General features: G+C 56.4%; 2 protein-coding genes across 4 annotated transcripts in view; both read right to left on the bottom strand.

Moving 5' to 3' along the window:
* Positions 1–20,592, bottom strand: part of BIN3 (bridging integrator 3) — a 61,094-nt gene extending 40,502 nt beyond the window's left edge. The window contains exons 1-4 of one of the 2 annotated variants that reach the window (XR_010030414.1): positions 15,428–20,592; positions 8,368–8,517; positions 8,200–8,255; positions 7,875–8,096 (exon numbers count right to left, since the gene is read on the bottom strand). Coding sequence is in view for 1 of the 2 variants with exons in the window: in XM_063175334.1 (XP_063031404.1) it covers positions 2,794–2,842; positions 15,428–15,435 (57 nt within the window). In the remaining variant the exon portion in view is untranslated. Of the gene's footprint in view, positions 1–2,793; positions 2,843–7,874; positions 8,097–8,199; positions 8,256–8,367; positions 8,518–15,427 lie in introns of those variants that run through there. The other variant, XM_063175334.1, reaches the window with a different exon arrangement.
* Positions 20,593–20,742: 150 nt separating this feature from the next.
* On the bottom strand, positions 20,743–25,204 carry EGR3 (early growth response 3). Of its 2 annotated transcripts, none has more exons than XM_063175332.1 (2): positions 24,916–25,204; positions 20,743–23,835 (listed from the first exon to the last, which is right to left on the bottom strand). In XM_063175332.1, the coding sequence occupies exons 1-2, from the start codon at positions 25,067–25,069 to the stop codon at positions 22,796–22,798; spliced, it is 1,194 nt and encodes a 397-aa protein (XP_063031402.1). In that variant the 5' UTR covers positions 25,070–25,204; the 3' UTR covers positions 20,743–22,795. The 2 variants fall into 2 exon arrangements, with proteins under 2 accessions (XP_063031402.1, XP_063031403.1); XM_063175333.1 differs by lacking the exon at positions 24,916–25,204 and adding an exon at positions 24,127–24,261.
* Positions 25,205–27,494: the final 2,290 nt, after the last annotated feature.

Below are 27,494 nucleotides of genomic sequence, written 5' to 3'. Positions count from 1 at the left end.
GCAATAAACATGCAGAGATATAATTCTAACAGGTTTAACTCCTATCACTGGGCATTAGTTTAATTGGGCTGTGGGCCCGTGGCCCTGCTGACAGCAGGTCCTCTCGGAGCATTAGATCCTCCCACCCGGCTCCCCGAGCCCGGTGACAGCTGCTCTTTTCAGGCAAGAGGAGGGGAGAGATTAGGCTGTCTGGAATTGGATTTGCCCAGGTTAAGGTGGAAACAAAGCGCAGCCATGTCTGGGGAGGGGGAGATCACCTCAGTTCACCAGCTGATATTTTCTTACCGGGGTTTCCTTCTCCCTCTGGAGCTAAACTGTGCCTGACACCGTGCCCTTCTCCAAAGGATCACAGGCGAGTGGGCACAGCGAGTCATGACTAATTCCTCGGCAGCCCAGGCAAATTGCTTTTCAGGACTACTCCCGGCCTAGATCTGACACCAGCCCCAGCACTGAGACAACAAAAAAGCCTCTCTGGCTGGCTGAGCCTCTCTCAAAGCCACCCCCTTCTCCTGACTGCAGCCCAGGCCTCATGGAGAGCCAAGGAAGTTACATGCTCACAAATGCTGCTTTTTTTTTAATCCTTCCCCCTCACCTCCTCTTTTGTGGTCCGGTCTCTGTGAGTGGGAGATCCTCTCCCCACAACCACTTCCCTTCTGATGGGCTTGGGATGCAGCCCTGGAGATGCCACACCTTCCCACTTCCTGCAGCCCCAACATCTGGAACATCCCAGCCCTTGGCTGCTGCTGCTGCTGTTCCCCAACGCCTGCACAGATGGAGTGGCTCAGCCTGCAGCTGGGAGGTAAATCTGGGGCCCTGCAGGTCAAAGCAGCCCCATCCCTTGCACACCATCAAAGCAGCCCCATCCCTTGCACACCACTGCACATGGAGTGCCTGATCCTGGGGGATATCCGTGGTTTCCTGCCCTTTGTTCTGCTTTGAAGAGCTGCACTCCACACTGGGTGTGAAGTTCCAAGGTTCTGGGCTTCCTGTTTTCTCCTTTCCCTGTATCTGGTGCCTGGAGAGCAACAACACCACCACCACCACCACCACCATCATCATCATCACCATTGTCATCATTCCAGGGCAAGTGGAAGCCTTTTAGAAATCAACTTTGTTGACACTGAATCTTGTTCCTTGTTCCTAGGGAGCTGAGGAAGGAAGGAAGGAAAAGGAAAAGGCCTGGAAAGGCTCTGGGTGCTGAATGAACCTCTGCCTGCCGGATATTCTGAGCTGTTCTATTTAATACACACACATGTATATATAAGCAAAGGCTGCCAACTGCTTCAGAACAGCACATTCCAGCAGCTCCGGGGAAGGGAAGATCTCAGAGGTGCCACCACTCATCTGCAGGGAGTCTGAGCACAGAGATGGCTGATTTTAGGGGAGAAAAACCTCTAAAAGGGGAGGGAAACAGCAAGGAAATGGAATATATTAAACTGGGATGTGAGAATGGGTGGGCTGGAGATGTCCAACAGAGCTGGCCAAGACACCCAGAACTGCAGAGCAGTTGGTTTTTGCCCCAGCCTGGAAGGACATCAGCACTGGGAGCACTGGGAAAGGCAAAATATTGTAGAGCAAGGAATGTGGGGGGCTCCTGACACGAACTGGGAGAGTGTGAAGGGCTGGGGCTGGGCTGCCTCACCTGAGGGATCACAGGCAGCAGCACCTTGCTGGTGGATCAGCAGCCCCTGGAAAAGGGCAGCTGAAAACACAGGAGAACCACGGAGGAATTTTACCAGTCCTCGTCTTCGTTGCCTGCCTGGCTTAAATTCTGTACTGACAGTTTGGAGCTGTTACAGAAAATTGCTGCTCCACGGCAGCAGACAACCACCAAATCCTTTAAAATAAAACATGACAATCAAGCCCTGAAGGGAGTGGTGGGATTAGCCCTCTGCCTCCAGGGAAATGTCATGTCCCAAGGAGAAACTGGCCCACAAACACGGGTGCCCACGCATCCTGCGGAATTAGCTGGGTGTCCCGGAGAGGAAGGATCAGGGATGTCAGTCTGTGCAAGGGATTAGGGCACCAGTGCCACCAGAGGGACGAGCTCTGCCCCACTCTGCCTCTCAGGGCTCCCTTTTCAGAGCAGGTGTCCAGGTGAGTTTTCAGGGCCAGCTCCTGGGAGGTTCCACAGCTTTTTTTTTTGGCATGGGACAAATGCAAAGCCAAGCTGCTTGAGAAGGGAAAATACCACAGCCAGCTGCAAGCAGCAGCACTTGGGGTAGGAGCCTCAAATCCACGGGAATACAAAATGCTTTTTTAATTTGCTTTTAAAGCAAATGCTGTGCAGCACAAATTAATTCACGCCCGAGCACTAAGCATCTCAGCTTATAAGCCTTTCTTTGGAAACAGTTATATTCAGCGATCTGAACCACTCCTCCTCCTCCATCTGCTCCGAAAGGATGAACAAACAAGCCATTGCTGAAAGAAGGAAGGAAGGAAGGAAGGAAGCAAGCCCGTTCAGCCATCTCCGAGGAAAACTGTGCCAGACCAAGAGAGCTCTTTTCCCCTACCCCGCACACACGCTCAACACCCCTCCCAAAAAAAATTGAAAAAAAAAAAAAATTCAAAAAATTCTAATTTCAACAGCTCCCAAACCAAAATATTCTGCCTGCATGGGGCTCCCCCTCGCTCCTCGCACGAGGAGCCGAGCGCTGGTCACACGCGGCAACAGGTTCTGCTGCTCCAGCTCCCTCCCACACGCTGCAAAATGGGACGAGTCAAAGTGCTGGCTTGACTCATCAGCCACATGATCCAAGGCTGGAGCTAAAAAGGGGGAACTGGTTTACTCACTGTCTTGGGTACAATCTGTTTCTTGGGCTGCCCGATCTTGAACGGGATCCTGGAAAAGAGAGAGGAGAAAGGGGATGTGTGAGCAGCGCTGGGGCTGGGGGTGGCTTTGGGGGGCAGCAGGGGGTGTCCCGGGCTGGCAGCCCCTCATTTCAGGCACTGTGCACCCCCAGAGAGGTGGGAGAGACTGTGGGGAGACCTCTCAACATTGCAGAGGGGCAGCTCTCTGATCTCTGCTCCGTGACAGCGACAGAACCAGGGAACGGCACCCAGGCTGGAGCTGCACCGAGGGAGAGCCAGGTTGGATTTTAGGGAAAGATTCCTCCCCCAAAGGCTGGGATAACCACTGGGACAGCCCTCCAGGGAATGTCAGAGGGCTGACATTCACAACCCAGAGCTCCAGGAGCACTTGAACAACGCTCCCAGTGTGGGATTTTGGGGCGTCTGGATGGTCCTTGTGGGTCCCTTTGATTGGGGTCAGCCCCACACAAACCTCCCTGCACCCCAAAGCAAGGCAAGGATCCTCCACAAGCAGCTGAAGAACTCACTCTGCTTCAAACCAAATCTGCTGGGGAGGATAAAATAATACTAAAAAAAAAAAAAAAAATCCCAAACAAAGCCTGTAAATATTTAGAAAGAGGATATTAAAAAAAGTAACAAGCCGGTGTCTGGAGCTGCTGAGAGCTGCTTCAAAGGATTCCTCTGCTCCAACAGCTGGAGGAGAGGCTCACCTGCCAGCACAGCCTTCATTCTTAAAATCCCTAATTCCCAGGAAAATCTGGGTTACCTGAATGAGAAGAGTACTCTAAATAAATTACACAACATATGTAAGGGTGGCTGGGTCAGCTGGGAGCAACCACGCAGGCAGCCTGAAAATAATTGGATTTCTTTCACCTATCAGTATAATGAAAATCCAGGAATTCAGCTGCTGTTGTCAATGGATTTAATTAAGTTAAAGAGGTGCTGCTTGGTTAAAGCATCTCAGCCAAAATCTCCCAAATGTTTTCTGGGTTGTGATGCTTTAAATAAATAGAAAAAAATTGAGGTCATAATGACATTAAAGTGTTTTTTTGCCAAAGATGTTTCACCTACAGCTCAGCTTCATCCCATTCCTTTCCAACGGAATCTTCCACTTCCAATTTCCCATCCCAAATCGGCACCAGGAGCTTCTGAGAAAAGAGTCTGAGTCCCCTCCTGAGAATTTGGACTGGACCAGCCCAAACTCTCATGCTGCTACACAAAACTTGAGATAAAACCATGGATTTGGGGATTTTGTGTCGCTGCCTCCCAGTCTGGCTTTTCCCACTGCTGGTTTTCCATTTTTTTCCCACCAACTCCACTTCCAAGCCCCCAGTACTGCCCCAAACAACAGCTTGACCCCCAGGAAATATTTTTATCAGCGCAACCTGCTGCAAAATCCAACTGTGAGAAGGAATTTGTAGTGGAAGAAGGGGCAGGACGACGCAAAAAAAACCTGATTATCCAAACTCCAACCCCTGCTCTTCCCACTTTTCCCGTTGTTTTCAAGCCAAGGCTGTAATTACCCACTGGAATAATCCAGGGCTGCACCCCCTGTGACCCTCCCTGAGCAGCTCTGGAGCCAACCTGAGTCACCAGGTTTAAATTTAAATTTTTTTTTCGGGAGAACTTCCTGTTTATGGTTCTCCAGCAGGACCGGTGTAATTTTGGGTTTAACCCTTTCCAGCTCCTGTGGCAGTGTGAATCACCCTTCTTTTATAAACAAACATCACTCTGCTGTATAATTTCCCTGTCAATAACCAGGGGTGTGGTGCCTTACAGGAAGAAAACAAAAATATATGGATTTTTTTTTTTTTCCTTTGTGTTTTCCTCTGTGGGTCAAATATAAACCAAAATGAGGCACCTCTCTGTCACTTGATGTTTTTGGAAGTGATGGCACCAACTTGGTGGTGAAAGGATAAAAAAAAAATGAGGATTTTACTCAGGGAGTGTTATCCCACTTAAAACCAGTTTGCAGGGTGGGAACAAGCAAGGAGCTGGAGCCAGGTTGGTTCCTAGTGGGAAAGGACAATTAAAAAGGTGATTAAAGAATTACCTGTGCACAAGCTGTCCCTGTGAGGGGCACAGAGAGCATCCCAAAGTGGTGTTGTCACTGGAAAAATGGTTCAATCCAGGGAATTTGGGATAGGAAAAGCCACTGGTTGGGGATCAGAGCTGGGAAGGGAAGGCAGAGGGAGCACAGGGGGTGCTGCTCCATCCCATTCCCCATCCTCACCCCACCAAGGAACCCCAAAAATCCCTTTTCTTCTCTCAGAAACAAAGGGAAGTAAGTGGAGCACTGCAAATCTCCAGTGCAGCAGTAAATATCTCTATCAGCATCGTGATGCCACTTGGTAATTATGTCTGTCTCAGTAAAACCTCTAAAAAAAAATAACCCTGTGCAAGTCAGGTCTGTTCCTCAATTATTGGAGGTTTTTGTTCTATTTTACAATTTTACATAATTTTCCTGGTTTTTAAATCACTGCCTTTTAATATGATTCTCTGGGAGGGGGGGGAAGATGGATGAGCAGGAAAGAAAGAAGGAAGAAAAAAAAAAAAAGATGAAAGGTATGGATTTTATTGGAGCTTTTAAACCAAATGGATTCACCCCACGCCTCAAAAGTGCTGCTGGCACCGAAGTTTTGTCCCTCTGGGAGTTGTGTCCCTGCCTGCAAAATTGTGAAATTGTGGGGGGACAAAGTGCAGTTCAGACAGCACCATCACAACCATTTGCTTCAAAATTTAAAGGTTAGAAAATGCATGATGGGGATAATACAAATAAACTGAGGGGGAGGTGGAGATCCATACGGATCCATATCCATCAGCGCCATGAATTCCACGGATCTCCCCGGTACCTTCAAAGCTCTATAAACACCAAAGAAAAACCAGAATCGGTGCTGCTTTTTTTTTTTTTTTTTTTTTTTTTTTTTTTTTTTTCTTTTGCTGATGTCTCTCGTTTCTGCTGAGCGAGAGAAAGCTGGGGTTGTGTTTGGGGTGTGAAATCCCTTGAAATCCCGTTCCTGAAGAGCCGAGCGCGCTGAGTCACAGGCGGAGGGAGCGTTCCCAGCCCGCGGGGCTGCGGGAGCGCCCCGGCCCCTCACGGCCCTGCCAGGGCACCTGGAGCTCGGCAAGGCAAAGCAAAGCAGCAGGGTTCAGGGGGAGGGAGGAGGGTGAAACGCTGCAGGGAGAGGGTGGGAAGAGCTCAAAGTAAGGGGAAAAAAAGTGTGGGTGGAGAGAATCCTGCGAGCTCTACTCGGGGATGCTCAGGAACCCCAGGGAGGGGAAGGTGGGAGAAGCTGTGGCTGATTTTTTCTCTCTGAAGTTTCCCCGGCAATCTCATCTATTTACTTGGCTTCTCCATGAGCAAACGCAGGGCCACACACACCAAAGCAGTTAATTCTCCTCTGGATGCACAGGAGAGTTGGAAACAAACCTCCCAGGCAGGGGGGGGGAGATGCAGCTCCATGAGGTCTGTGGGGAGCTGCAGCTTAAATCGTGGAGCTCCCTCTCTCTCCCCAGCATTCCTGGAAGGCAGGAATTGCCAGCAGGAATCACTCAAACCCTGCTAAATTAGGGAGCAATGCTGCTTTGCTAGGGTGGACATCAAACCTTGGCATCACCCCTATGTGGGGAGCTGGGATGGAGCTCAGAGGGATAAATTCCCTGTGGGATGTGTTCCTTTTCCCAGCTCGTTCCAGCTCAACACGGCTTTGCCACCCCTAATCAGGCCCCAGAAGACCCTTGGCACATAAGCAAGGGATAAACATCAAATATTTTTGATAAGATGCTCTCCCTGGGGATGCTGAGCTGCCAGGCAGGGATTGGGAAGGGAGGGAAGGACGGACAGACAGATGGACAGGCAGGGATGGGGACAGCAGAGGCTGGGGCGGTTTGGATGATAAATTCATTTGGGAAAAGTGACACTGAGCCTCTGAATTCAATATTCCTGCCCCAGGTGGGCATGAGTGGTGTTTGCATGGGACCCACAAGTCCCACTTTGGTATGAACTGGTGGCCAAAACTGGTTTGTACTGGTACCACTGCCAGACCACCGACTAAATCCATGTCCTGTGGGAAGTGCCCGCTTCCCGTGGAAAGTTTCAGGGATTTTTTTTCCCTTTTTCTCTCTCTCTCATTGAAACCCCAAGCGCCAGCATAGCCTGGATGCCTGCCAGAGCTTCTCACTCTGAATTTCCACCAAAAATCTCAATTCCTTCACCGGAAAGAAACCTCTCAGTGCCTGCAGGCAGGAGGATGACACCCAGCCTCCCGTGCTGCCAGGGTGACCCTGACCCTCCAAGCCTGGTTTTCCCAAGGATTTTGGCACGTGGGATGATGAGGGATTCTACAAAGCCATCCCTTTACACCTGTGCAGACAAAAATCATTCCAAAGCTAGCACAGGAATTGGGTCCTTCCCTTTGGAAGCTGCTGGGTTGGGAATGGATTCAGCTGCATCCAGAGAAGCTGCCTGGTCAGAAAAGCTGCCTGGCCACGGGATCAGCTCTGTCCCAGAGAGATCAAAGAGCTCCTGCAAACACTTCCAACAGGAAGGTCGGGAGCACTCCAGGAAGGATGTGAATCTTCACTTTCCCACTTTGCTACAGAGTGAACTTGGTTGAGCTTCTCCTCCCTCTCCGCTTGGGTGAAGCTCCCCTGAGGGACTGAGGTGTTAGTGGAGGACTTTTCCATCACAGGAAGTTCAAAGCAAGCTGAGAGACCTTTCCTGAGCAGCATTTCTCGTGCCAGCCTGCACGAGGAGAGGCAACACTGCCCGCCCAAAATCCTGGAAACCTAGATGGGGCTGCCTAAAAGCACCCAGATTCCCGGGCAGGAGGGGATGGCAGCCGTGCCCAGGTGAGGCAGGCAGGAGGGCAGGCTCAGGTTAGGCGTGAATCTCCCGGATTCCTCCTCCTCGCTGTGTGCTCCAGGCGTGTCCATGGAAACCGCAGGCACCGTCCCACCCCGCTCCCCCCCTCCCGGGAACTCATGGCAACCGCTCCAAACACAGCGCCGAGGCAAAAAAAAAAAGAGAAAAAAAAGGAAAAAAAAAATTATTCCAACGGATCACAAACAGCTTCTGTCGAGGGAGACTCTGCGCCAAATCCCCGTTTGGGTGCTCTCCTCGAGGAGATGAGAGGGGAGGTCACAGGGTGGGGAGAGAGAGGAGGATGTGGGGATGGGATCCCTCGGGAATGAAGCAGGTGAGTGCTCCCACCTGGATTTTGGATTTCAGCCCCATCCTTGGGAACTTGGAGGTTTAAGGCACGCAGGGATGTCAGGGCGAGCCGCTGCAGCGGGGGAGAAGGGAAAGAGAGGTGTAAAAAGAGGCAAAAAAAGAGGTGTAAACATCGATTTTCTGGATTTTAGGTCAGGCCAGGGAAAACAAGGCACCTTGCTGAAGTTTGGCAGCGGAGGGATGAGCTCCTGGGAACGGGTCCCTCCGCATCCTGCACGGAGCCAGGCGCGGTGTCAGTGTTAAGCAAATCAAAAATAATGTCAGAATCCTCTCTCCCACCCATTCCAAGAGGAGCATGAAAAAAATAATGATATTTTACTCACCCATCAAAAGAAAATTACTCACGCCAGGCGCGTGGGCGAGCAGAATTTTGCAGGGCTGTTTTAGGCCCTGACTATGCTACAAAAATATCCATTTTAAGCACGGTTGTGAAACACGGTTGTGGCTCAACCAGAGCATTGGCTTGGAGCTACCTGGACAAAACAGGTGGAAAAATGAACAATTAAGGAATAAGCACTCTGAGGCCTGTGATGGTGGCAGGGGAGGGTGGCAGGTAGCTCTTCCCAGCTGCTCCACCCCGGGAAATGCCCGGCTGGCGCTCCAGTTTCACCATGATAAAAACTTTGGGATGTGCAAAGCACCTTGCACAGGTAACAGGGAGGTGTTTGGGAGCCTCGCTCACTGCTCTGGTATCCACTTGCTTCATCCCAGGTAATTTTATCCATGCTCATCTCCTGATCCCAGTATCACTGAAACCTGCAGGGAAGGGGGAGCGGTGCCACGGGCCACAACGGGCTCCAAAAAACATCAATATTGATTCAGAGGGAGGAAAACAGAGCCTGGGGCTGGGTTTGCACCTGCCCAGCGTGGACACAGCTCCAAAACAGGGAAAATACCGGGAATAACCAACAACATGTGCAAATCCTTAAGAGAAATCAACAGGAATAACCTGTGCAAATCCATAACGTGGAAAACACCAGGAATAACCAACAACCTGTGCAAATCCATAGCATAGAAAACATTGGGAATAACCAACAACTTGTGCAAATCCTTAACACAGAAAACACCAGGAATAACCAACAACCTGAGCAAATCTGCAACATGGAAAACACCAGGAATAACCAACAGCCTGAGCAAAAATCTGTAACATGGAAAACACTAGGAAAAATCAACAACCTGTGCAAATCCATAGCATGGAAAACACCAGGAATAACCAACAACCTGTGCAATCCATAACAGAAATCACCAGGAATAACCAACAACCTGTGCAAATCCATAGCATAGTAAACATTGGGAATAACCAACAACTCGTGCAAATCCTTAACACAGAAAACACCAGGAATAACCAACAACCTGAGCAAATCTGCAACATGGAAAACACCAGGAATAACCAACAACCTGAGCAAATCTGCAACATGGAAAACACCAGGAATAACCAACAACCTGTGCAAATCTGCAACATGGAAAACACCAGGAATAACCAACAACCTGAGCAAAAATCAGTAACATGGAAAACACCAGGAAAAATCAACAACCTGTGCAAATCCATAACAGAAATCACCAGGAATAACCAACAACCTTTGCAAATCCATAACAGAAATCACCAGGAATAACCAACAACCTGGCCAAATCCATAACGTGGAAAACACTGGGAATAACCAACAACCTGTGCAAATCCATAAAACAGAAAACACCAGGAATAACCAACAACCTTTGCAAATCCATGATAGGGAAAACATTGGGAATAACCAACAACCTCTGCAAATCCCTAACACTGAAAACACCAGAAATAACCAACAACGTGCAAATCCATAACAGGGAAAACACCAGGAAGAACCAACAACCCCACTTTTGAGGCTGTGCAAACCCATCCAGCCTCCCATCCTCTGGGAGAGACAAAGACCCCCTTTTCCTGTGGGAATTCACCTGGGGGGAGTGGGAAATAGGAGCAGGGGATGTTTGGGAGTCTGGTTTTGAGGTTTGGTTTGATGCAGTCTCGGGAACCTTAAAAAACACTTTATAAATAAAAAAATGGAGCACTCAGGACAGTAAAATCCAGCACTCCACTCTTTTATTTTTGGAAGGAGGGATGGCCAAGGGAATCACTGGGTTGCACAGGAGGAAGAGGGGGATGAAGATGCCCCAATCTAAAGCCCAAAGGAAGCCATGGAGCTCAGCTGAGATTCCAAAAACATCCCAGCTGTCCATGCAAGGCTAGAAAAGCAGAGCTTTTCTGCCTGGGTGCAGAAATTGGGAATTTGGGGGTTTCATCCAGGCTTTGTCACCAGCCGGAGCCCTCTGGAGTGATCCCTGTGTTCTAGGGAGGGTTCCCTGTGTTCCAGGAGTGCTCCCCATGTTCCTGGGAACATTCCCTGTGTTCCTGGGAGTGATCCCCATGTTCCAGGGAGCAGTCCTCTTATTCTAGGGAGCATTCCCTGTGTTCCTGGAAGCATTCCCAGCCCTCATGCAGCACAGAGAACTCACAAGGAAGGAGTGATGGCCCAGGATTAACTCCACCCCACTCAAAGCACCAACCTGCCAACAGTCCTCAAATCTCTGGGGATTCCCCTTACAAAAAAATTAAGGATATGAGTGCCCAGGAGCCCAAATGGTGGCAGTTTGCTCTGCAAGACAAAGCTGAGGACAAAGCTCCATCCTCTTCCTCAGCTACAGCATCTAAACCCTGGAAAAAGAGGGATCAACCCAGGACTAATGGTGCCCAACGCCAGAGAGAGACGCACATGGAAGCTGAGCAAAGTCCCTTCTTCCCTGAAGGAAATGAACTTGTAGAGCATTTTTAAAGCTTGACAGAAAGTTCACATAATGTATGTATGCATGATCCAACACTTCCCAAAGCATCCAGGGCTGGAACAAAGCTCTCCCTCCCCGGAGCGATGCCAGGGCCGGAACTGTGACATTTCAGCAGTGGGGCACGACCCCACGTGTGTCAGCGCTGCCACGGACGTCATGGACACCACGGCGGGCCCTGCAGCCGTGAATGGCCCGATTGAGGCCGGGAGGGAGCCCCGGGACAGAGCAACCGGGAGGGCAGCCCGGGAGGGAGCGGCTGCACTGAGGGCAGTTGTGGGAGGGCAGGCTCGAGAGGAAGCGGCCGGGAGGGCAGACCCGGGAAGGGGCAGCTGGACTGAGGGCAGTTGTGGGAGGGCAGACCCGGGAAGGGGCAGCTGGACTGAGGGCAGCTCCGGGAGGGAGCGGCGGGACTGAGGGCACACACACACACACACACACACACACACACACACACGGTTTCACTGAGGGCACACACACACACACACAGGGAGGGACTGAGGGCACACACACACACAGGGCAGGACTGAGGGCACACACACACTCAGGGATGGACTGAGGGCACACACACACACAGGGCCATACTGAGGGCACACACACACACAGGGCCATACTGAGGGCACACACACACACAGGGCCATACTGAGGGCACACACTCAGGGATGGACTGAGGGCACACACACACACACAGGGCCATACTGAAGGCACACAGACACACACACAGGGCAGGACTGAGGGCACACAGACACACACACACACAGGGCCATACTGAGGGCACACACACACACACAGGGCTGGACTGAGGGCACACACACACACAGGGCCATACTGAGGGCACACACACACACACACACACACACAGGGCTGGACTGAGGGCACACACACACACAGGGCCATACTGAGGGCACACACACACACACACACAGGGCTGGACTGAGGGCACACACACACACAGACACACACACAGGGCCATACTGAGGGCACACACACACACACACAGAGTTGGACTGAGGGCACACACACACACACACACACACACACACAGGGCTGGACTGAGGGCACACACACACAGACACAGAGGGACTGAGGGCACACACCCAAGGCTGGACTGAGGGCACACACACACCCATGGCTGCACTGAGGGCACACACACACACAGAGCTGGACTGAGGGCACACACCCATGGCTGCACTGAGGGCACACACACACAGGGAGGGACTGAGGGCACACACACACAGGGAGGGACTGAGGGCACACACCCATGGCTGCACTGAGGGCACACACACACCCATGGCTGCACTGAGGGCACACACACACCCATGGCTGCACTGAGGGCACACACCCAAGGCTGCACTGAGGGCACACACCCAAGGCCTGACTGAGGACAATTGTGCAGCCACGCTGGAACCCCGCGGGCTCCGAGCCCCTCGTGCGTCAGCCGCGCTCCAGAGGGTGACGCAGCCAGAGAAGAAAGAGACTCAGAATTCCCCCGGAGTTCCCCCCGCTCGCTGGGCAGCTCTTGGAGTTCTGGATGCTGAGAATGTCAGACTTTCTGTACACACAGACTGTGACTCCCAGGAGAGCACTGTGCTTGACCTGAGGCTGTGGAGAAGGCTTTTGTGGTCTTTCATTAACAAGGCACAAAATGGTTAACTATCTGGAATATGACTATTTGGAATATAACTATATAACTATCTGGAATATAACTATAGTGGAATATAACTATAGTGGAATATAACTATATAATTATTTAGGATATAACTATATTGGAATATAACTATATAACTATCTGGAATATAACTATGGTGGGATATAACTATATAATTATTTAGGATATAACTATATTGGAATATAACTATCTGGAATATAACTATAGTGGAATATAACTATATAACTATCTGGAATATAACTATATAACTATCTGGAATATAGCTATATTGAAATATAACTATATAATTATCTGGAATATAACTATAGATCTATCTGGAATATAACTATAGATCTATCTGGAATATAACTATATAACTATTTGCAATATAACTACATTCCAAACCTCTGCTCACCAGGCAACTGTTGGAGTTCTGGATGCTGAGAATTTCAGACTTTCTGTACAGACAGACTCTGACTCTCAGGAGAGCACTACATTAGACCTGAAGCTGTGGAAAAGGCTTCCGAAATTGACTGATAACTCTGGGATTACAGGTGTGGAGTTGGTCAGAAGTGTGTGATATCACAGGGTGGAAAACTTAAGAGTTTGGGGTTTTAGAATATAGGAATAAATATGGAGCAAGATGGATGATTTCAGGCTGAGGCAGGTTGTTCTTCTTTACCTTCTTCTTCATGGGTTTGGGTGGTATTTTGTAACTGAACAGAAAAGTCCGCAGTGCAGACTTCAAGTGATCAGTTATTGGGTTAAAAGTGGAAATAATTTAGGTGTAATTTCTTAATTGGATAGTTTAGCCTTAAAAGACCTTGTACCAAGAGATAGTTAACCATTTTGTGCCTTGTTAATGAAAGGCTACAAAACTCACTGCTGTGAGACTGTAACTGATAATAAAAAATAAACATCTGAGTCTAAATTATCATCTCAATCCTGACCTCAACAGAGGTAGAAAAAGGAAGCCAAAACCTGGCAGGCAACAACCTCAGATTCCTCCCCAGAAAGAGGTGAAAATACCCAATTTCCCTAAGAAAGGGATCCCAGGAAAAGCCACGTGTGTTGTGGTGACAAGGGATAGTCCCTGGGGAGGGATGGACACAGGAAAGTGGAAGTGTGGATACCCTGCACCCAAATTATTCCTCATCCAACACATGAGGAATCACGCAAGGGATGATTTATTCCTCACATTTTGCCTCTGAAGCCCCTCCTGGACCAGAGGGTCCCTTCCAGAGTCCCTTCCCTCAGATTCCCTGGGAAAAGTTGGCTCCAAAACCTCGTTAGCCAACGCTGTCCATAACTGTTCCTGTTCTGAGACGAGTCCAGAGCCATTCCAGTGGATAAATGTGTATTTTTAGCCCAAATGCCAGGTTTTAATCATACCTGTGTGTGCCTCATTACATTCTTGCAGTACATTTCCAAACCACAACTTCCACAGCTCCCAACCCAAAAAATTTTCCATTGTCACCATGGAACTCAACCTGCCAGGCAAGGAAAAGCCCTCTGAGCTCTTGATCCATCCCATCCTTTGCCTCCCACAACAGCCCTGGATCTCCAGAACTACCCAGCATGAGAAATCACACACAGCAGTCCAGATTGATTTCTAATATTATTAATTTCTAATATTATCGAGTTCTAATACAATTCAATTAAATAAGCACCAGTGTGTCCATACTGAGCCCTCATCAGCTTGATTCAAACAGACAGGAATTCTTCTTTCCTCTTGTTTTAAAGGAAAAAACTTTTACTTTCATGGAGTTGAAGAGGCAACGGGGACATTGGGGACCCTCCATGCACCTGCAGCAGCTCCTGGGCAGGGACAGGCAGGAGGGGGAACGGTGGGAAGGGCCAGGGGGGCTGTGGGGGCACAGGTGAGGGGGGTGAGGGGTGCACACCTGACACCTGTGGGGGTGACAGCAGGGACAAGCCTGGCCAGGACTGGGAGCCCACCAGAACAAACCTGGCCAGGACTGGGGCAAACTCAGCCAGGACTGGGGAAAACTTGGCCAGCACTGGGCACCCCACCAGGGCCAGCACGGGGACAAACCTGACCAGCACCGGCTCCGCTCCAGGGCCAGCACCGGGACAAACCTGACCAGCACCGGCTCCGCTCCAGGGCCAGCACTGGGACAAACCTGACCAGCACCGGCTCTGCTCCAGGGCCTGCACCGGGACATCCCCGGCAGCACCGGCTCCACTCCAGGGCCTGCACCGGAGCTCCCACCGGGCCAAGGCCGCTCAGCACCGGGGCCGCTCCGGGCCCGTTCCCGGCTCCTCCTCACCCGCAGCGCCCAAGGTGAGGAGCCGGGACCGGGCGGGCCGGTGCCAGCGGTTCCGGTTTCCCCGCCCTGCCCCGGCGCCGGTTCCAGTTCCTCCGCCCGGACCCAGTCTCGGCTCTCCCGTTCCCCCGCCCTGCCCCACTCCATGTCCTGGTTCCTCCGCCCTGCCCCGGTCCCGGCGCTCCCGTTCCCCCAGCACCGCTCCCGGTTCCTCCGTCCTGACCCAGTCCCGGTGCGGCGCTCCCGTTCCCCCGCCCTGCCCCACTCCCGGTCCCGCTGGTCCCGGTTCCTCCTCCCGGAGCCGCTCCCGTTCCCCCTGCCCTGCCCTGCTCCCGGTCCCGCTGGTCCCGGTTCCTCCTCCCGGAGCCGCTCCCGTTCCCCCTGCCCTGCCCCACTCCCGGTCCCGCTGGTCCCGGTTCCTCCTCCCGGAGCCGCTCCCGTTCCCCCTGCCCTGCCCTGCTCCCGGTCCCGCTGGTCCCGGTTCCTCCTCCCGGAGCCGCTCCCGTTCCCCCGCCCTGCCCCACTCCCGGTCCCGCTGGTCCCGGTTCCTCCTCCCGGAGCCGCTCCCGGCGCTCCCGTTCCCCCGCCCTGCCCCACTCCCGGTCCCGTTCCGGTGCCCCGGGCTCCCCCCGCACTCACCAGCTCATGTTCCCCCTCCGCCCCGCGCCGCTCCCGGAAGTGCCGCCGGTTTTAGCCCCGCCCCTTCCGCCAGCGCTCACCCGCCGGGGCCGCGCGCTGCGGTGACGCCACGCGGCGGGGGCGTGACGTCACATGGCGGGAGGGGGCGTGACGTCACGGGGAAGGCGCGCCGGGAGAAAATCCCGAAATTCGCCCGGTTTCGGTGAAAAGGGCTGCAAATGGGGCGGGAGGGGTGGAGATAAACGGCTGGGAGCTGTGGAGAGTCCTTGGGGTAGGCCGGGAGAAGGAACTGCCTGGATCAGCCCTGGGATGGGCAAGGAGGAGGAATTTCATGGATCAGCCCCAAAATGGGCAAGAAGGAATGGCCTGGATCAGTCCGGGATGGGCAAGGGGAAGGAATTTCATGGATCAGCCCCAAAATGGGCAAGAAGGAATGGCCTGGATCAGTCCGGGATGGGCAAGGGGAAGGAATTTCATGGATCAGCCCCAAAATGGGCAAGAAGGAATGGCCTGGATCAGTCTGGGATGGGCAAGGAGGAAGAATTTCATGGATCAGCTCCAAAATGGGCAAGAAGGAATGGCTTGGATCAGTCCGGGATGGGCAAGATGGAATTGCCTGGATCAACCCCAGGGTGGGCAAAGAGAAGGAATTTTGTGGATCACCCCTGGGGTGGAAAAGAAGGAATTTCATGGATCAACCCCAGGGTGAGCAAGGAGAAGGAATTGCCTGGATCAGTCCGGGATGGGCAAGATGGAATTGTCTGGATCATCCCTGGGGTGGGCAAGGAGAAGGAATTGCCTGGATCAACTCCAGGTGGGCAACAGGAAGGAATTTAATGATGGGCAAGAAGGAATTGCCAGGATCAACCCCAGGACGGGCGAGGAGAAAGAATTTAATGGGTCAACCCCAAGGTGGGCAAGGAGAAGGAATTTGATGGTGGGCAAGAAGGAATTGCCTGGATCCAGCCCAGGGTGGGTGAGGGCACAGGGAGGGAATGCCCAGGAACAACCCAGAAGTGGGTGAGGGCAGGAGCCTGGAATGCCCAGGAACAGCCCGGAGTGGGCAGTGGCACAGGGAGGGGATGCCCAGGAGCATTCCTGGGGTGGGCGAGGGTCAGGAACTGCCTGGCAGCATCCTGAGCTGGATGAGGGCACGGAGAGGGTGCCCAGGAGCATTCCCTGGGGTGGGCGAGGGCACAGGGAAGGGGATGGGCAGGGGGTGCCCAGGGTTATTCCCTGGGGTGGGTGAGGGCACGGGGAGGAGCAGAACTGCCCCAGTCAGGCAAATCCAACTGGAAGAGCAGGAGCCCCCCAACTTTGGGCAGAAACCCCCCCCAAATCCATCTTGAGGAGGCTGGACAGGGGTGGGAGGGACAGCAAAGTCCTTTTGGTGACCACAAACCCACCGTGCCCTCAGCACTGACCCATCAGCCCCATCCATCCGTGAGCCCGGGATGCAGCAGAGCCCCCCGAGGTCGGGGTGCCATCCTGGCGTGGGGACAGCCCCGGTGCCACCGGGCCGGTGACAGCAGCCACATGCCAGCGCACGGGGCGGCGGCCCCGGGCCGGGCGCCAGGGCTGGCTTTATCAATTAGCAGGTGGAGGTAAACAGCACGGTAATTACAGGCAGGCAGGATGATGCTAAACTGGGAAGGTGTTACCGACACCGCTGAGGACAGGGATTAGCCCAAAAGGAGCAGGGAGGGGGCAGATCCGGGCGGGGGGGGCACCGTGCCAGGGTGGCAACCGCCACCATTGTCCCGTTTTGTGCCAGGGTGGGTGCAGAGGGGACGTTGGCAGGGGGGCTGAGGGGAAGGGATGGGTTTTGGGGTGCTGGTGGGTGTCAGAGCAAACCCCGAGGGGAGGCAGCCGTGAGGGTCCCGCATCCCATCCAAGTGATGAGGAAGAGGAAGAGGAAGGCTGGGACAGGAGGGTTTTGCTGCCTGCTGGGCCAGGTTGTTGCTCCTGGGCCTGTCCCCACCGTGGTGCCCCTCAGTGTCACCAGGATGGGACAAGCCTGGCTCTGACGTCCTGGTGGCCACGGGGAGCACCTTCTGTGGAGGCTCTGCTGTTTGTCCCCCTGTCCCAGGGGGAGGATGAGTGTGGCCTGTCCTCCAGAGGGGATGGGCATGGATCCACACGGTCCCACGGGGCGGGAGATGAGGTCAGAGGTGATCCAGAACCATCCAGGCCTTCTGTGGGTGCTGTCTCCTGCTGGGCCAGAGGTGAGAAGATCAGGGAAGGATCCCACCAACATCTGTACTCCAGCTGCAATCCCGGAGCTTCTGGCTGTGGGTCCTCTTCACTCCTGACCCAGGGACGGGGTCCCAGCTCTTGGTGCTCCTCCTGAGCAGCAAATCCCATCCCGTGGAGAGCTCTTGGATCCATCCACGTCCTGCAGAGCCCCGAGGACCCTCAGCGGGGAGGAGCGAGGTGTTGGTGGCCTCCTCAGGACCCCGCTGCTCCCGTTGAGAGGCGAAGGCAGCAAGTTGTGTGGAGCTGGTACGTGACTGGAAGCCCTTCCCTCCTCCCCAGAACACAGATAGCCCAGAACGGGGATGGAAAGTGCCGTGTTTCCGTAGCAACCAACATTTTTCGTGCAAGGTGCTGCACGCACTCCCCGCGCTTTGCCACCCAAGGGTGCTCCTCACCTTCCTGCTCCGTGCCAGGGGGTGTCCTGCCCAGGCCTGGCTGCCACAGAGGGTCCCCAGGGCCTGCTGGGCTCCTGCCCTGCTCCTCGCCCTCAGAAAGAGCCCAAAGCGTTGGTGGAACGTTGGGTGGCTCCTCACCGGGGCAGCTCCTCTGCTGTGCCCGTTCCCAGGGTCTCTCCAGCGTTTTCCAGCATGAGCCACCGGTGGAGATGGGCAGATGGGCACCTCCAGCAGCACCAGCACCAGCACAGCACCCTCAGGTGATGCTGGGGGCCGTGGTGGCTCTCCCTGTGTGTGGCAGCTCTGGGTCCTGCCCCCTTGAGCCACACGTGGGGACACCACGGGGACACCGATGGCTCCCAAGCCGTCCCGCAGCCCCTGCTGGCTGCAGGACCTCCAGAGCACACAGGGGAGGACAATCCCAGCTCATCCCAGTCCAGCCTCACGTGGCCACCAAACACTCCAAGAATCAGCACAGAGATCTGGTGCAGCACCAACGCCAAGTCCTCAACAGCACGAGATGCCATCCCTGTCTGGGCCAGCTGTGCCCTGAGTCACCTTCAGAGCCTGGATTGTCCCCAGAATTAAAGATTTCCAAGCCAGGGAGCTCAACAAACCCCCTGCAATGGGCAGAGCCGCCCTGGAATGGCCAGAGCAGCAACCATTCCAGGCCTAGCTGCAGATCCAAATCAAAATCAGGAAATCTGACAACAATGCCAACGCTTTCATACCCTGGGAACACCGGGGAAGACCACGGTGCCACTGCCTGCCACCAGCCCTGCCAGCAAGGCCCTGGGAAGGGGACACTTGTGGGACACTCAACCGGTCACGCAAAGCACCAAGGGACCCCCAGACCCCGTCTGGGATCCTCCAGCACGACCCCAACTCCGAAATTCCGGCTCCATCCCAAACCTGGGGAAGGATCCAGCCACCGCGCTCCACCACTCCAAACATGCGAGCGCCTCCAAACTCCTTCTCCCACTCGTTCCTCGTGCCCGTGCGAGCGCCAGCGCTGAAACCCAGCGATTTATTTTTATCCCCAGCGATCCAGGCTGGGAAAAAAAAATCCCCTGCAGGCGCTGTCCCCGGGGCGATTTGGCGGCGGAGGGCGCGGGGGCATTACCGGCTGAAGCGGCGCGATCCTCTTTGGATCCTCTTTGGATCCTCTTTGGAGGCCCAAAGTTATCCCGGCAAAATGGTGACGGGGTCAGGGCGGCGGCGGCACGAGCGGGGGGAAACAGGATGAGGGGTCAAGGGCAAAGCAAGGACACGGCGGATTTTTGGGGAGAGGGTGGGTGGCCCCGTGCTGGTTGGGTGTCCTCATGCCAGGTGGGTGCCCCACATGCTGGTTGGGTGCCCCCATGATGATCGGGTGCCCCAATCCTAGGTGGGTGCACCCATACCAATCAGATGACCCCCATCCAGGTTGGGTTCCCCCATCCAGGTTGGGTTCCCCCATCCTGGTCGGGTTCCCCCATCCCAGTGGGGTGCCCCTATCCTGGTGGGGTGCCCCCATCCCAGTCTGGTGCCCCCCATCCAGGTTGGGCGCCCCCATCCCAATGGGGTTCCCCTGTCTCAATGGGGTGCCCCTATCCTGGTCGGGTGCCCCCATCCTGGTTGGGTTCTCCCCATCCCGGAGGGGTTCCCCCATCCTGGTTGGGTTCCCCCCATCCCAGTGGGGTGCCCCCATCCCAGTTAGGTCCCCCCATCCTGGAGGGGTGCCCTCATCCTGGAAGGGTTCCCCCAATCCGGGTGGAGTTCCACCGTCCTGGTTGGGTGCCCCCATCCTGGTTGGGTTCTCCCCATCCTGGTGGGGTTCCCCCAATCCTGGTGGGGTGCCTCCATCCCAGTTAGGTGCTCCCATCCTGGTGGGGTTCCACCATCCTGGTTGGGTGCCCCCCATCAAGATTGGGTTCCCCCAGTCCCAGTGGGATTCCACCATCCTGGAGGGGTGCCCCCCATCCCAGTTAGGTTCCCCCAATCCTGGTGGGGTTCCCCCAGTCCCAATTGGGTTCCCCCATTCCGGTGGGGTTCCCCCATCCTGGTGGGGTTCCCCCATCCCAGTGGGGTTCTCCCCATCCCAGTCAGGTGACCCCCATCCTGGTTGGGTGCCCCCATCCTGGTTGGGTTCCCCCCATCCTGTTTGGGTTCCCTCATCCCGGTGGGGTTCCACCATCCTGGTGGGGTTCCCCCAATCCTGGTGGGGTTCCCCCAGTCCCAATTGGGTTCCCCCATCCCGGGTGGGGTTCCCCCAGTCCCAGTTGGGTTCCCCCATCCCAGTGGGGTTCCCCCATCCCAATCTGGTGCCCCCATCCCGGGAAGGACGGGACGCGAGGACGGAGCCGGTCGCCGTCGGGGTCACCCAGCGGGGTCTCGCTGTGCCGTCCTGTGGATAGAACCGAAGCAGAGGGAGGGGGACTGAGAAAAAAAAGTGGGTTACTGTTTTTTAAAAAAATCATATAAAAAATAATATTTAAGGAAATACAGCACTAGGAGAAAAAATTCTGTACAGACAGGTTTCAAAGTCGCCCGTAAAGAGAAACAGCACCCACTTCCCTGCACATTTCAGCCCTTTTTACACTCCCCTTACACATTAAAACCTTGTTTTTTTACTTTCCAAACCAATATAGATCAATTTAAGCAAATAAAGATATTTACTACAGATTTTGATTGTCAGCAAACACAATATATTTACTGCATTAGCATTTGCTCACAGTGCAAATGGTACAACAATACATCAGTTCAATATTTCTGATTTTTTCCCTTAAAAATGCTGTATGCATTAACTATCATATTTGCATTACAACATGACAAATGAGCAAATGAAATGTGTGTGAAAATTATCACCTTTTCACAATATCAAGCATAATTTTTTTTTAACCTTAGTATAAGGTACTATAAATCCAAGAAATAAAAACATCCACAAAATATATTACATCTGGTATGATTTTTTTTTCTCTAAGTACTCAACTTTATACAAAAGTCTTTCAAAAAATATCATTCCCTTAGGTTTGTGTGGTTAAACCTGATTGTGGTTTGTTTTTTTTTTTGTTTTTTTTTTTTGTTCCTTTCAGTTCACATAAATTAGACTGCATTCTTCCTCTTCTCTTTATTTTTTGTACGTTTTTAATGTGTTTTTTTGTGTTTTTTTTTTCACATGCAGACATCAAACCTGGATAGCACGACCTTTTGGCAACAAAGATTTTTTTTTCTTTTTAAGTCATTATTATTTTTGCTTAGTTTAGCTTAAATGTCTGAGCACAGTTTTATTAAAACAAAAGAAGAAAAAAATCAGAGCAGTCATGCAATGACATGCACATACCAGAAGGAGAAAGAAAAAAATAATAATAATAAAATAGAGGACTAATTGATTTTTCTCCTCCATAGTTGGGTGGTTGTTTTAAAGTGACCAAATAAAATAAAATAAAAATATCTCACATTATAAAAAGTATTCAGCAAAATACTGGGGTGCTTTTTTTTTTTTCCCTGTATTTCTGTAAAGAATTTCCCTTCTGCTGAAAACAAAGAAAAAAAAAATAATAATAAAAAGGAAAAGAAACCAAAAATAAGAAAACGAACCCAAAAGCTGCTGCCGGGACATCGCTCCCCAGAGTTGGGGGGACCCGCAGAGCCGCCCCCCGCCCCCCCAGCCTGGCTTGGGGGGCTGAGCCCTCTTACCTCCAGCACGGGGAGCCGGTGCTTGGGGACACGGGGGGGACACGGGGCTGGGGAGGGCAGCGGGAGCTCCAGGCCCAGCGAGGAGAGGAGCCAGATGAGCTCCATCCGTCCATCCATCCATCCATCCATCCATCCATCCATCCATCCATCCATCCTTTATCAATCCATCCATCCATCCTTTATCCATCCATCCATCCATCCATCCATCCATCCATCCATCCATGCATGCATCCTTTATCAATCCATCCTTTATCCATCCATCCATCCATCCATCCATCCATCCATCCATCCATCCATCCATCCTTTATCAATCCATCCATCCATCCATCCATCCATCCATCCATCCATCCATCCATCCATCCATCCATCCATCCATCCATCCATCCATCCATCCATCCCCTCACGGATCCTGGAGCGCGCAGCCCCGGGGCAGCCGGGCAGGACGGGACCGGGGTGGGGGCAGATCCTGGAGCAGCCCCCTGGACCGAGCCCCGGGATCCGGGTCAGCCGGGAGCATCCCCGGGATCGGCCGCCCGGGCAGCCCCGAGCCGGGAGGTGCCGGGTGAGGGCCGGGATGGGGCAATCCAGCCGGGATCCGGGCGGTGCGAGTAATCCAGGAGCCGGGAGAGCCGGGCCAGGAGGGTGCGGACGGCCCGGCCCCGGGCGGGATCCGGGAGGTGCGGGAGCAGGCGGCCGGGATCCGGGCAGTGCTGGCGGCCCGGGCCCGGGCAGGGCAGGTGGAAGCAGCCGGGATGTGGAAGGTGCAGGAGCAGGCAGCCGGGATCCGGGTGCTGCGAGCAATCCCAGCGCGGGCAGCGCAGAGTCCGGGCAATCCGGGTGCGGGCGGTGCGGGTCCCATCGATCCAAGTGCAGGCAGGATCCAGGTGCGGGCAGCCTGGACCCGCTCAATCCGGGTGCGGGCAGAGCGGACCCGTCGCGGCGCAAGCCCGGTATCCTGAACACCGTGGGGTTCCCCCCGGAGCGGTGCCGAGGGCAAGGGGAGGAGAAGGGGTGCCACCGCGCCGCCCCCCACAATCCCTCAAGCGCACGTGGTGACGGCGGGGGCGAGGGCGACGGGCGGCGAGGTGGTGGCGGTGGCGGCGGGGGGCGCGGCGGGGGGCTGCACCCCCGAGCCCTTCTCGGCCTTCTTCTCCTTCTGCTTGAGGTGGATCTTGGCGTGCCGCTTGCGCTCGTCGGAGCGGGCGAACTTGCGGCCGCAGAACTCGCAGGCGAAGGGCTTCTCGCCGGTGTGGGTGCGGATGTGGGTGGTGAGGTGGTCGCTGCGGCTGAAGCTCCGCATGCAGATGCGGCACTGGAAGGGCTTGTGGCCCGTGTGGATGCGGAGGTGACGGGTGAGCTCGTCGGAGCGGGAGAAGCGGCGGTCGCAGCCCTCGGCCGGGCAGGCGTGGGGCCGCTCGTGCAGCGGCGTCTTGCTGGGCCGGTTGGGATACTTGCGGGGTCGGATGGGCTTGAGCGTGAGCGGCGGCTGCGGCAGCCCCCCAAAACCCGGGTGGATCTGCTTGTCCTTGAAGGCCTTGATGGTCTCCAGCGGGGTGATGGGGGGCGGGTTGACGCGGATGGGGTCCAAGCTCTGGAAGGGTTTGTGCTCCGTGATGGTGCCCATGTCGTTGGGGTGGTGGTAGAGGTTATAGTCTGGGATCATGGGGAAGAGGTTGCTGTCCAAGGCGGGCTTGGCCGCCTGGTAATCCTGGGGGGAGTAGGTGAGGCCGGGGTTGCTCTGGGGGTCGTGGAAGGAGACGGGCTCTGGGTAGAGGTCACTGCAGGAGGAGTAGGGCGGCAGCGCGGGGTACATCTGGTCCACCTCGCCCTGCGGCGGCCCCATGCTGCCCGCCGAGCTCTGCGTGCTGGTGAGCGCGCCCGAGGACGGCGGCACCCCCAGGATGCCGGCGCTCATCAGGCTGATGATGTTGTCCTGGCACCAGTTGGAGGGCGAGTCAAAAGCGAATTTCCCCAGGTAGGTGACAGTCTTGTTGCCCGGGGCGGGTTGAAAAGTGCCCGAGTAGGAGGACAATTCCTGACCGGCCTTTTCGTTCGCTAAGCCAATGTCCATAACATTATCTGCAAAGTGCGAGAGAAGCGGGGCACGGTAAGCCGGGAGGGCCCGGGGATGCACCGGGAGATGCTCCGGGGGATGCTCCGGGCAGCGGGGATGCGCCAGTTCCCCCCTCGCCTCGCTCCCCCCTTCCCCTCGCCGCTTCCACCCCGCATATGCGGCGCTGCCTGCCGGGGGTCCCGACGATGCGGGGCCGCCCGCGCCGCCCCCGCGAGGAGCTGCCCCGGGTGGGTGGGTGGGTGGGTGGGTGTGTGGGGGGGACACCCCACCGCCGCGCCGCCGGAGGAAGGAGGTACCTGCGGCTACAGGTAGGCTTCCTCCCCGTCCAGCCCCGGCAGCGCTGGGCACTCCGCGGAGCCGGGGCTGCGGCCGCCGACGCCGTTACCAACTCGCCGCCTTCCCTGCGCCGAGCCCCGGCGAGGAGAAACACGGGGATGGGGATGGGGATGGGGAGGGGGGGTTTAGCCTGGCAGGGCTCCGCGTGGGAGCGGGGACACGCGGGGAGCACCCGCCCCCGCCGCCCTCGGCGCTCACCTGTGCCCCCCAGATCCGACCCTCCCTCTCTCCCGCTCCCCCCCGCCCCGCTTTCCCCGGCCCCGCGCTCCGGGAAAGTCGGCGCCGCGTCCCGGGGAGCCCACGCTGCCGCCGCCGCCGCCGCTGCGGGCTGTGGGGGGGCGGCTGCCACGGCCACGCGCGTCCGCGGCGCCTCCGCACCCGCGCGGATCCCGGCGCGGGCGGGCGGCCCCTGCGCGACTCGGGGGTGCCCGGCCTTCCCCTGCTCCCCTCGGCCCTCCGGCTTCTCCAGCCGGGCTTCTCCTCCCCACGGAGCGCGGCCGCCGTCCCCGTACCTGCGGCGGCGGCTCGGCGGCGGCAGCGCTCGGCGGAGCCCTGCAGCGATCGCGCGGAGACACGGCGAGGAAAGGGAAAGGGGTGGGTGGGTGCGGGGGGGGGGGACGCTCCCCAGCCCCAGCTCTTCCCTTCCCTCCGAGGCTCCATGACACCCTACCCACAGCATCCTCCTCCTCGCCCCACCGGCTCCCCCCCTGCTCCTGCCTTTTCCCCATTTTCCTCCCCTCCCGCTTTACCTGCAGCCATCTGGTTGTAGTGAGCCACCGAGTCGCTGGTGCTGGAGAAGATATTCAAAGAGTTGGGGATCTCCTCTGGGTACAGATTGTCAGGCAATTGGTTCATCAAAGTGTTCATGGTCCCCGGCAGCTTCTCCAGTAGTTTGCCTGTCATAGCACTGGAGGAAAAGGCTGGTTCAACGTGGCTCCGAGCTCGGCTCCCGAGGAAACAACATCCGAGTGGCAAATCCGTGCGAGGGAAATCATGCAAGAAGAAAAGTTGGGGCGGGGGCGGCGGGGGGGAGGAGGAGGAGGAGGCGGGGGGGGGGCTGGGGGTGGCCGCGGAGGAGGGGGCGCGGGGGGGGCGCGGTCCTCCGTGGGTCCCTTGGTGGTGTTTCCTCGAGGGGGAGGGGGCGATCTGGCTGGCAGATGTGGTTGTAGAAGCTGGGGGGGTGGTGGTGGTGGTGGTGGTGGGGGGGGGGAGGATTTAACCCCTCCTCTCTCGCTCTCTCTCAATCTCTCGCTCCCTCTCGCCGGCTCCCGGCCCCGCTTCCCCCGCGCTCGGCCCCGCTCCGCTCGCCGGTTCCTTCTCTGCCGCCCGACTGCTCCGCCGGGGACTCCGCGGGGCCTTTATGCGGGAGCGCTCCGTGACGTAGCTGCCCATATATGGACAGACAAAGCCGAGCCGAGGCCGAGACGTCACAATGGAAGCTCCGCACAATGGAACGTTGGGGAGAGCAGGAAGCGGGGCCGGCGAGCGCGGGGACGGGGGACAGGGGAGCGCACCGGGGCAACCGGGCACCCTGCACCGGCCAAGGGGAGCCGGGCACCGGATACCGGCCTGGGGGAAGCGGCAACGGGGCAACGGGGACGGGGCACCGGATGCCGGGCAAAGGGGATCGGGCAGCAGGCATGCTGGCATCGGGGAAGGGGTGCCCGGTACCGGGCATCCTGCACCGGGCAGTGGGGACCGGGACCTGGGCGTGCCGCACCGGATGAGGGGTACCGGGCGTGCTGCAGCGAGCGCCGGGCATGCTGCACGGGGTACCGGGCTGCCTGCACCGGGCAGTGGGCACCAGGAAACCCTGTGCAGGGCACCGGGCATCCTGCGCTTGTCACCGAGCCCGGGGTACCGGGCGTGCAGCAGGCATCCCGCACTCTGCACGGGGCACCCTGCACGGGGCACAGCGCACCGGGCCGGGGTCTCCCTGTCTGCGCTGCATCCCCCGCGCCGAGCGGGGCCGTCCCCGTTCGCAGGGCGGGCGGCGGCGGCTCCAGCGCTTCCAGCCCGGATCGTCCCCCCGGGAAGCAGCGGGGGCGCCCCCGCCCAGCCTGACCCTGCGGCCGCCCCCGGCGCTGCTCGCAGCCAGCCTCTTACCGGGAGGCGTTTTTCCTCCGGTGGAGGCCAGGACCGGCCGCAAACCCCATCCCGCAGCCCGGGCTGGCACAGGAACGGGATGGGAGCTGCGCAGGGAAAGCCACAGCGCCAGGCAGTGGAGTTTGGTGGGAAGAAGAGGGTCAGAGTGGGGGGGCTGCAGAAGGCTCCAGCCCCTCGGTGTGGTGGCAGTGGTGACAGAGGTGACAGAGGGGGTGGCTCTGCCCCGAGCCGCCCCCTCCCCATGTCCCGAGTCCCGTGGAGAACAGAGCTTGGAATACTTTAAAAACAGGTAACACTTGTTGGTCGCCTGTGATTTTAACCTCACCTCCCCCCTTTAAAAGTTTGGCACTTCCAAGGCGTCAGTAATTAGGTGGTTTCGTGCTAAGTGTGCCAACTGATGCTATCTTTAAAACCCTCCGAGTTATATAGCAAATGTATGGAAAAATGCTGTGTTGCAATAGCTCCACTTACCCAATTCCTGCAGGGCCGGCTTTGCCATGGGAGTGAAATCCGGGCTACGGGAGGGGACCGGGCAATGGCCGCGGGGCCGCGGGGCACGGGGGGCTCTGGAGGGGCGGGGGGAGCGTTCCGGGGGTGGCCGGGGGGCAGCGAGCCCCGGCTCGGGCTGTTTGTGACCGCGGGGGCAGGAGGGGCCTGTGTGTGTTCCACCGACTGCAGGGTCGCCATTCACTTCAGAGCGCCCCGCATTCACTTCAGGGCCCCCCACATCCACTTCAGGGCGCCCCCCACATCCAGGGCCGCTCGTTCACTGCAGCCCCCCCGGCACTGCAACCTCGAGCCTCCATCCCCCGATCCCCCTTTCCACTAGAAATTCCCCCTACGCTGTTCCTGTGCAGAACCCCCATCCTGTGCAGACCCCCCACCCTTTGTAGAGCCCCCACACCTTGCACGGGACCCCCACGCTGTGCAGAGCCCCCCACCCTTATTAGACCCCCCAAATCCCGCACAGAGCCCGCCTCCCTCGCACCCTCTTCAACCCCATCCTTGGCAGGACGCTCTCCTTGTTTTCCCCCCCCTCTCTCTCGCTCTCTCACCCCGCCTCGCCCCCTCCCGCCGCCCCCTGCCCAGCGCATCCCCCGCCCGTGGCCCGGCGCGGCCCGGGGGGAGCGCGGCGGCGGCGGCGGCGGCGGCGGGAGGGGAGCGGGGGGAGCGCGGGGCGGCGGCGGGCGGGCGGCCGAGGGGAAGCGCCATACAAGGCCTG

The sequence above is a fragment of the Melospiza melodia genome, chromosome 23 (assembly GCF_035770615.1).
Source record: "Melospiza melodia melodia isolate bMelMel2 chromosome 23, bMelMel2.pri, whole genome shotgun sequence".
Lineage (NCBI taxonomy): Eukaryota > Metazoa > Chordata > Aves > Passeriformes > Passerellidae > Melospiza > Melospiza melodia.
The sequence above is the reverse complement of the archived record's forward strand: the minus strand, read 5'-3'. Positions and strand labels throughout refer to the sequence as shown.

Bases quoted from the DNA above. Each gene is read 5' to 3' on its own strand.
- EGR3 (XM_063175332.1), bottom strand. From the start codon at position 25,069: ATGACAGGCAAACTACTGGAGAAGCTGCCGGGGACCATGAACACTTTG. The intron at 23,836-24,915 runs GTAAAGCGGGAG...CGCACTTTGCAG, and splicing joins CTACAACCAGATGGCTGCAG to ATAATGTTATGGACATTGGC.